Raw genomic sequence first — 10,052 nt, 5'->3', positions numbered from 1 at the left:
TAAAAGGCACCATCTAATGGAGGTTCTAATTTCTAGTGTGTTTTTTAAGGTCAATGTGACCATGCTATGGGATTAAAGGCATTTCAACTGTTAAAAGAGAGTGTCGGGATTCTTTCTTGGTTATTTCACCTTGCTTAATACAGAGTACACTGTAAAATATCAGGGTAAAATCACAAGTAGACAATTTCAAGTGGAGTCAATATTTATAATTTTTTTAATTTGCATTTTGGAATAATGGACTGTTAGGGAAAACCGGAGTACCCGGAGTAAACCTAGAAGGGGAAACAGAGGGAAAGGGAAATGATAGAAGTAAAGGAGGGATTGAAGTGAAGGTTAATGAGAGAAGGAGGAAGGAGTGAAGGGGGCTGTTGGAAAGAAAGATTGGAGGTCGAGGTAAAAAAACATTACTTTCTCTACCTCCCCTTGAAACCTTTTCTGATGGGCGGGAGGATGTTGTTACGTCGCTGCACAGGGAAACACAGTTCCTGTGAGATGGTGGGTGCCGATGAGAGGCGGGTCTGTGGCAGATCCTTTATCTTGGTCTGCTGATATCCTCGGCTCGCCTTGTTGTGACTCTGTTTGGAGCTCTCTGTAAAAAAATTGGCACTTGCCTCTCCTCTAGCATCCTTTGTGTTTTTAGTGTTTTTTACTGCACTGGAAATTGGTGGGAGGTGGAAATCTGGCTCAGCTTTTGTTACTGCCAGACGATTTGGCTTCAGTTTAGGTCTTTTAAGACCTTGGAAAATGTTTCCGTCTGTCTTTTCAAGCAGTCTCTCCTCTTTTTTCAGCAGTTCTTCTGCCTCAGTTTGCCTTGGCTGGTGTTGTTCCTTGTCATCTAGGCAAGGCAGCTGAATATTGTTGATGTCATCTTCTTGCTGCCTCTCCTGTCTTCTACTTTTTCCATCCTGCATCATCTGTCCCATAGTATCAAGGAGCTTTCCCTCATTTATTTGCTTCCTATCATTGACTTTGTTCTCAAATTGTAGCTGTTTACGGTAAACTTTCCTTTCCACACCACTGCAGTATATTTCAGGGAGTCCAGTTGCCCTTAACTCCTTCAGTTTCTCTTCTTTGGCCTTAGCGAGGTGCTCATGTTTCAGATTAGCTTCTAAAATTAACTGCTGAGCCTCCTGCATGTTCGCTTTGCGCTTCATTTTTGCTGAGAGCTCATTTTCCTTTATCTGGTGCAGCAGTTCCTCTCTATGTTGGTGCACCTTCTCATGCTTCTTCTCCTTTTCCACCTTTTCTTTATCACGGTCCTCCTGATACACCTTTAACAACCGTTCAAACTCTGATTTCTGGTAGATCAACTCAATATTTTTATGCTCGATGTTCGCTTGAGCTCCCTCTACGTGAGCCTCATTCAGCAGGATTTTCTTGTGAGCTTCCTTTACAGCCTGCTGGAGCGCTTTTCTCCTCCATTTTCGCTCTGTTATTTCTTGTAGTCTCCGAGCATAGATCTTGTCTTGCTCTGCTTTGTCCTGTCTGGCTTTGTCCTGCTGAGCAAACATTCTATCTTTTGCCAACTCCCTCTCCTTCTTGGAGCGGCTGCGCTCTTCTTCACGGTCCTCCTCCTGCTTCATTTTTTCCTCTCTGTATTCTTTATTCTTAATGCCAGCGAGCTTCTCCTCCTCTATCATTCGCTCCTTGGCCTGCATTTTAATAGCATTGAGGCACACATTGTCCTCTCGGAGGCGTTGGTGTGCCTCCCTCTTCATCTCCAGGGCCTTCAGATCCTTTAGTCTCAACTTCTCTTCATTCTCAAGGATCTTCTGTCTCTTCTGCTTTTTCTCCTCGTTGAGAGCACGCTTGTCCTCATCATGTTTAAGACCTATTTCATAATTTTCCTCCAGTACTCTCCTGTGTTTTTCTTTCTGCAGCTTATCCTTCTGCTTGCTATCCTCAATTGCTTTACAGCGCTTCTCTTCCAGAGCGAGGTCTAGAAGCATCTTATCCTCTACCAACTCTGCCTTGATCCGTTTCTTCTCCTGGATCTGGACTTCACGCATGGCTTGGCACTTTGCGTCAATACTGAAACTCTTCACTTCCCTCACCTCTTCTTCTTGATCCATTCTTAGAGCATTGGCCCGATCCAACATTTCCTTTTTACGGGCCTGGGCCCTCTGCTCCTTCTCACTCGGGGGCTTTTTCTGCTCTTTCAACAGGTCCAAGTTAATCATGTAACGCTTCATGTCTTCTCTCTCATCTTTCTCTGTATTCTTCCTCTGATCAGCCCCCTTCTTTTCCTTGGCAAGCGGCTGAGACATCGGCTGCCAGTCAGATGATGGCACTGTGACAGATTCTCCAGAAGGATCCACTATCAAGCCTTTGCTTAACATTTTGGCCACCCCTCTGTTGAGGTTGTGTTTGGGCTGAAGTCTGTGGAGTGGTGTTTTGCTCGCAAACAGGGCTTCGTCAACCTGAGAGGTGAGGGCCAATGTACGGTACGGTCTGGCACCAACGGTGTTCTTTGAAAATGCCAGGCTCATTGTTGTAGAGTATTTGTGCTACAAGACAAATAAAAATGAATGATCAAGTCAACAAGGCTTGTGTGTGATCTAGCTGTATCTTCACTCTTCCCTCATTCACTGTAAGTGCACAGTGACATCATATTCACCTCAGTCCTTTGATCTGCAGCTTTGCATTATTCCACCATTATGACATCATCACATTCCATTGTCTTTGGGATTGAGTTTTTTAAAAAATGCAGTTGATATAATTTAATTTTGCATAAGAATAAATTCAAGTTTGAGTATTTAATATTTGATTAAGTAAACTAAGTAGGGTCCTCACTCTGTGCGTGATCACACTCCAGTCCATATTCACAACAAAAACATCTGTCAGGTCAGCTCCTCCAAATATTCAGGTGTCTATCTAGATATTACAGTGTAACTTAACTCCACACCACTTTTTTTTAGCTGAAAACATATTTATATAGGGATTTAGTAGGGCTGTTAATCAATGTGGGTCTTGATCCCAGCAGTTGAGCATAAAGTATTAAAATTCCTACGGAGCCGGTGCCCGATTGAGAACCGGTTTTTCATGTTTCGACTGCCAGCGAACCAGCTCCCAGCCGGGAAAACTGGTTCCAGAGCGGCTCCAACTCTTTGCTGGACCAGAACCGCGAACCGCTTACGTCAAGGGCGGGGGGCGGGGTTACCGTGGCCAAAAACACAAACCAAACAATGCGGGCTAGGGTACAGACCTTCATGCCGACTCACCAGGGCCTATAACTCCATAGCGATCATGGAGTCGATGGTGGATGAGTCGCTCAACATCCAGAGCTCTACCGATAATGGTAAGTTGTGTTGTTGTTTGTCTTGTTTACAGAAATGATATGTGCTACTCACTGTACATGATCAATGTTATGTAAAACAGTCCCTCCAGGATTTTGCAGAATTTTTTTGTGAGTGTTGCGGCCCAAAAAGCCTGATTTTGGGACAGCTTTTTGAAAAAATTGAGGTGAAAGTTGCGATTTTGTTTTTGTGCTTTTTTCCACCCAATAACATCTCAGGGGCGAGTAAATAAGCTAAATTACAGTTGTTTTTAGAAAACATTCTTCATGTGGCCACTATGACTGTATTTTGATTCTCTTGATTCACAGAAAAATGCCATGGAACGACTGTATTGCACATTTATGACGGTCCCTGAATGCACCTCGCAGCGACAGAGGCACTTGACAGTCTGTCAGTTCACAGCACTCTAAAATGCATCTTTCAACAAGGAGTTGATCAAAACTTAGTAAATGTGTCTGATGTATCACCACACTGGATTAAATCAAGCTGTAGACGCAGAGCTTATTAACAGTAATGGCGGCAACAACGTCAAACATCAAATATTAAACAGACGTGCCCCGGTTGTGTCTTTGTCACTAACATACACCGGGGGTAAAAATCCTCAATGAAGATGAGACAGATGCAGGCGGGGAGAGCTGGTTCATAAAGCACACCTGCTGCAGGTGGAGACCAAGCGAACACTGAGCCCCTCAGATAATAACTCTAGTATCTATAAATAACAACGTTGTCATGGTCACTTGTCCTGCCTGCTGTCGTCTCTCTTCACCCGTTCTCTGTGCGTGTTTTGTTGTTGAAAAGTGCCGATCAAGTGAGGACTTACGTTTATGTTCCAAGGAAGTGAAATTGATGACCAAACCGATGACGTGCAGGGGCTGAGGTTAAGGTGATTGGTCTAATTTGCGGGAAAGTTGCGGTGATTTTATAAAATTGCATGGCCGCCAAAAAATCGCGCTGATGGTTGAATTTGCGTTGATAGTTGCGATCGCGAAATTGCAACTTCATGGAGGGACTGGTTAAACCCTGTAGTTATGTTTGGGTAAAGTTAGCTCACCAACAGCTCGTAAGCTAACTTGCTAGCATGGTGCTATCAATAACAATAGCTGGCGCTAGCATGCTACGTTTTGCTACTGGCTAACTCACTACCCAACATATGGCTTCAAGGCCAGCATTGTATAAAGTGTAATAGAAGAGTTTTGTTCATTGTGTTCTCATTTTGTTGTTTACAGAGTTGTCTGCAATCAAAGATGCTGAGGTGGACTTGACGCTGCCGCCACCTTTGACCTGCAGCTCACCCTCACCATCGAGCGGATGAGCGAGAGGAGAGACAGATGTTTTAAAACAAAATGTACTGTAATCTACATGATTTTAGTTAATAAGCAACTTGCATATGGTGCCAAAACTACATGTACACAACTCGTAACTTGTTTATTTTGCACATATGCGGGTCCCTCCTTCACCAGTACTGCAAATGTAGGTCCTTCCCCCATCAGCACTAAAAAAAACAACTCCAAGCGATCAAAGTAAGTTGGCATCTTCATCATGACCATGCAAGTGTCAAAGTGGGATATGAAATTTTGGTCTTTCGAACAGGGTATGAAACCGGAAGTATGCATAATTCACTCAAAAAGTATTATACAAAATGACAACTGTGAAACTGAAATAAGTATTCAATTTAGTAAATCTGGTGTATTTTCAGAGTTGTGAACATTTCAGGGTTCCAAAGAGTTCTGAGGTTCTACTGTAATACAACAACTTTTTTTTCTTACTTTTAAATATAAAAACAAATGAACAGAAACTTTCCATGTGTGATTTTGCTAGAAAGCCTTGGTAATGTATCAATATCGTGCTACTAGATATCCTCCTAGATTCTGACTATTGCAATAATCTAAAATCCTAAAATCTTCTCCTGGTTTTAAAGGCTGCATTTTCTGAACTTCTTCCACTTACTCATTTACATCCACATAACTGATGATTATTTATCAAAAATCACTTTGTAAATATTGTGCAAAATATCTATTTAATTTTTGTCTTTACCACCAGCCCAAGTTGCCAAAGACAATAAGACTATAAAAGAATGACTTGTACCAATTAATTGTGTATTCTTATGTTTTAGATGATTCCTGCATACCACCATATGTGAGGTCCATCTTTATGAGGCAGGACAAGATTGAAGATTCTCTCTCTACTATAAAGACCATTGTAATGAAAGATGTGAGGTCTGCTGACCCTGAGACTGAGGAGCTCACCAGTCCACTAAAGATTTCAACAGATAAAATATGATGTAAAACAAATCCCTGCCTCCGTTTCTTAACTTTAAAAATATTAATATGTAGATATATTTATCCCAACCTTACATATAAAAGCCAGTGGCAGGAAAACGTTGTTGATATCAATAGCCAAATAAACGAGTGAAACCCACGAAACTTCACATTTCGAAAGCGCTCAAAAACCAAACTAAAAATGGATAGGGTCATGGTGGCCGTTGCTGTAGGTTTGCTCTACAAAGAAGCTGAAGAGGAGGCTGCCCAGCTGAGAAGGCAAATCCAGTTCAGACGAAGCAGGAGGCAGAGGAGATTGACGAGAAGACATGCTTTATTAGCATATCTCTCTACCCTTGTACGTTGGTTTAACCCTTTCGGTTTTTGTGAACCTGTCCACTCATTGGTATTTACACTTGACAGTTTCCTCAGTACATCTAGATAAAAGCTACAACGGGTTTGTATTGTATAGACTACTGGTTAAACACAGGTGGTCTTTCATTTATATAGGCTCAGTATGGATAAACACCTCACTATATAAATGCCTAGAGGTTCATATTTATCTCAGGGCTGCTGTATTAGATCTACAAAATGAAGTGGCGAGTACTGGTTTGACACTTCATATAGTTTCTTATAGTATATAGTTTAGTAACTGATAACTTACATTCCATATACATACCTGCCCTTTGTTTTCATGGTTCTCAAACACCTGGAGGTTTATACTGTGACAGGCCAATGAAAATTAGGTTTATAAAACATCAATACATTGATGCAATAAGAACCCATACTTAATTTGTGTCACAAATATCATTAGTGATTAAATAAAACAGACTTCAAAACAAAAAGGACATCATGTGCAACCCTGATTCCAAAAAAGTGTAGACACTTTAAATCAGAATTGAATTAAATCATAATTGAATGTGATAACTTGCCACCCCTTTTGACATACTGTATGTATCATAATAAAATTAATCAAAAAAAGATAAATAAAGAAATAAACAAAGAAGACAGACGTATAGTGACATCTCTGGGTGTGTAAGGGGCATCCTCAGTTAACATGAAGGGATGGTAGAGGTTCACACAATTATATAAAGCAACATTACTACATGGGCTTGGGGACAATTCCTTAAAATTTGAGCGTTTTACAGTCAGTAAAAAACTGTTTGTTAATTATTCTGTTTTTCTTTTTGATTTTTACTGTCTCAACAGTAATCATGTAGGCCACTGTATCTCTTTTGACTTATAACCTGTGCTCTTACCACTTACCAAGAATTAACAGAAATACAAACTTTCTCACACCTTACTTAACAAGTCAGGTGTTAAAGGGGAATTAAATTTTGGAAGGATTAAAAAATTCAAAATGCATAATAACTATTAAAATCAATTCTAATAAATAAATAAATACATCTAAAAATATTTTTCTTTTGTTTTCATAAACAGGACCAAAGTCCCTTGCAAAGATATGCAATGGTCAATGCCCATGTGCCCATCCTTGCCAGTTTCTTCTCTGAAACCAGCCTTCAGGCTGTCCAGGGACAGCTTCAAGCTGCTGATGCAGATGTTGCCGGGTGAAAAAACTCACGGCTGCAGACGTGACATAGAGGTGTTGGTTACTCTCTACTGGCTTGCCTGTGGAGCCTCTTACAGAGTTACTGCTGACATCTTTTCTATGCCCTTGGCCACAGTCTGCAGGATTGTTCACAACCTGGTGGAGGCAATGATGACAATACTCCATCGAGTAATTCATTTCCCCAAGCCAGAGGAGATGGAGGAGGTGGGGGCCGGCTTTGTCTGCCTTGCTGACCATGAGGCATTCCGACATGCGGCTGGTGCCATCGACGGGTGTCGCATCCGAATTGTTCCTCCTGCAGAGCCACAGAGAAAATATTATTACAACAGAAAACTGTTTCCTTCAATTCTGATGCACGGCATCTGCAATGCAAAGGGCGCATTTGTGGATGTGTACATTGGCAATCCAGGCTCAGTGCACGATGCACTTGTTCTGCGCAGATAACCCATGTACCGCCAGGCCCTGTATCCTGCAGTTGGGTACTTTCTCCTTGGTGATGGAGGATATCCATCCCTGCACCATACTGTTGCTATGACTCCATTCTGCCAGCCTATAGCAAGTAAGCTCTCTCTCTCTATCTCACACACACACACGCACACACACACAGCACTGTAAAGATAAGCACTAATCCTGTTTATTACCTCCTAGAGAGAGAGAGAGAGAGAGAGAGAGAGAGCGAGAGCAAATTTCTAGTTCAAAGACTTTAAAACTCAACATATTTTCTCCTTGAATTTTGACTTACAGGCCAAGTTGAAGCTCGGTACAACAGGCATCATGCCAGAGCGAGGAGCATTATAGAGCGCACCTTTGGCATCCTGAAGACACGCTGGCGCTCCATCTTCTTGAGGGCCCGAGAGATCCGACCTTTGTTTGTCCCAAAGGTTGTTGCTGCCTGCTGTATTCTCCACAGTATTTGTGTGGCAGCAGGTGATATCCTGGATCTGGATGAGGAGGAGGAGGAGGAGGAGGAGGAGGAAGTCCCGGTCCCTGATGACAGCGAGGATGACGCAGACAATGCTGACATTGAAGAGAGGGCGCTGTCAGGGAATGGTGTTCGTGGAAGGCTTGCTGCTCAGATTTCTGCTCCAGAGGCACTGCCAGTATTTCTGGGTGAACATGACTACATCTAAACTTCTCCAGATGTGGTCATGTTCACTGGAAATACTGGTCATGTCACAGCATAAAGATGCTGTTTGCTGCAACATGGGTCTTGCACTACATTTAGCTAGATAGATAGAAAAACATAGATAGACAGATAGATAGACATACATAAACAGATAGATAGACAAACATAGATAGACAGTTAGATAGACACACATAAACAGATAGATAGACAAACATAGATAGACAGTTAGATAGACATACATAAACAGATAGATAGACAAACATAGATAGACAGTTAGATAGACATAAATAAACAGATAGACAAACGTAGACAGATGTTGTGACTCAATTCAAGTTCTCTGCATGACTGTAAATAGTTGTTAATAACTGAAATAAGGGCCATTTAATCACTTTTGTTTTAGTCATTCTAAAATGTATTCACAAGTTTTTCGAACAGTGCAAAGTATCTCTCTGCCTGCTCAGTGGCTGCCCTCTGTCTCTCCTCTTCTCTGGCCAATGCCTCTCTCTCTCCCTCTGCTCATCCCTCTCTGCCTGCTCCTTCATAAAGGCCGGAAGACTCTCCCGGTCCCTGGGCCTCTTCCTCTGTGGCTGGCTGACACTGGCCTCTGCTGCAGACGGGGCAGAGGCTGGTGTGCTCACTGTGCCACCTGTAGTGGCAGTTAGGTTGGATGCAACAACCAGGGGAGGACTGATTGAATGCTGCCCCTGGAGTGCTGCATCCATAGTACTGTACCACTGCCAGGGGGCAGCCGCCACACAACCAGCCTCTACCCCTTTGCCCGTGGTGGGTCCCTAAGCTCCTAAAATCAGGATGTTGACAACAACTCTGTGAAACTAATAGCTCAAATGATTTTGCAGTTCCAAATCTCAAGGTTCATGTATAATACAGGTAGAGAAACGAGTAGTTACCTTGTACTGTGTTTGTCTTTCAGATTGTTCCATTTTTTTTTTTTTTGCCTGTTTGGCTGCTATTTCAAGGCCAGAAGTGGTAATAAAGTCCCTGGTGTTAACAGAAAACATAAATGTATCAACAATAGTCATTATGAATTGAAACTGTGCAAATCTGGCACCAACACTTCCCCAGACGAACAAGAAACAATACAAGCTCTCAAAATCAATACTCACTCCCATCCACTTCTGGCCGAGTTTCTTCAGCCTGTGAAAAGGCTCTCATTGGCCGCTCTCCACTCAATGAGGGCTCTGGTTTCCTCAGACATCAAATTTTAAAATAACTTTTCGGCGGAGTATTATGAGCTGTAGCGTTACAGTGGGACCCGGCATGTCCGAAAGTGTAAGTGAAACATTTCAGCTTGGCTTTATCTTGATAGATCGACCAGATATTTAGGGTTTAAATATCTACATTATCGCCTAAAATAATCTCATAACTATATTCTGTGTCACAAAAACCGTAGTTTTTCCAAAACTATAGCTTACAGTTGTGGGTTTTCTCCTCCGCCATAGCTCCCGCTGGTTGCAGTGAAATGCATTCTGGGATACTTTGCTGTCCCAAGTCCACACACGTTACCATCCGATGCATCCTCGGTGAAATTGGCGTGTCAAGAACACTTCCGGGATTTGTAACCATTCTTGTCGAAATGCGAACTTGTGTATTGGAACAGTACTTGGGCTGTGACTGATGACGTTTCACAAGTCCACCAGAACGCAAGTACTGAGAAGAACGCGTACTGAGAAACAGCCTAAGCTCGTTCAGTGACAGACTTCTTCACCCGCTGTGTCTCACGGAGAGATACCGCAGGTCTTTTCTTCCTGCAGTGGTCAGACTATAACCAGTAATATATATAT

At 42.3% G+C, this 10,052-nt stretch overlaps 1 protein-coding gene and 1 long non-coding RNA gene across 2 annotated transcripts; one reads left to right on the top strand and one right to left on the bottom strand.

Moving 5' to 3' along the window:
- Positions 1–413: 413 nt before the first annotated feature.
- Positions 414–2,489, bottom strand: LOC117812737 (cilia- and flagella-associated protein 45-like). Its single transcript, XM_034683648.1, has one exon. It carries the CDS (start codon positions 2,487–2,489, stop codon positions 414–416), a length of 2,076 nt encoding a protein of 691 aa, XP_034539539.1.
- A 524-nt stretch (positions 2,490–3,013) lies between these two features.
- Positions 3,014–5,587, top strand: LOC117812800. Its single transcript, XR_004631270.1, has 3 exons — positions 3,014–3,298; positions 4,523–4,816; positions 5,410–5,587. It is a non-coding gene; the product is annotated as an uncharacterized LOC117812800 (long non-coding RNA).
- Positions 5,588–10,052: the final 4,465 nt, after the last annotated feature.

Source organism: Notolabrus celidotus, chromosome 5 (assembly GCF_009762535.1).
Source record: "Notolabrus celidotus isolate fNotCel1 chromosome 5, fNotCel1.pri, whole genome shotgun sequence".
Classification (NCBI taxonomy): Eukaryota; Metazoa; Chordata; class Actinopteri; order Labriformes; family Labridae; genus Notolabrus; species Notolabrus celidotus.
Note: the sequence above shows the minus strand (reverse complement) of the source record. Positions and strands in the feature narration are given on the sequence as shown.

What these genes read in the sequence shown, in the direction of transcription:
- LOC117812737 (XM_034683648.1), bottom strand. Translation starts at nt 2,489, where the DNA reads ATGAGCCTGGCATTTTCAAAGAACACCGTTGGTGCCAGACCGTACCGT.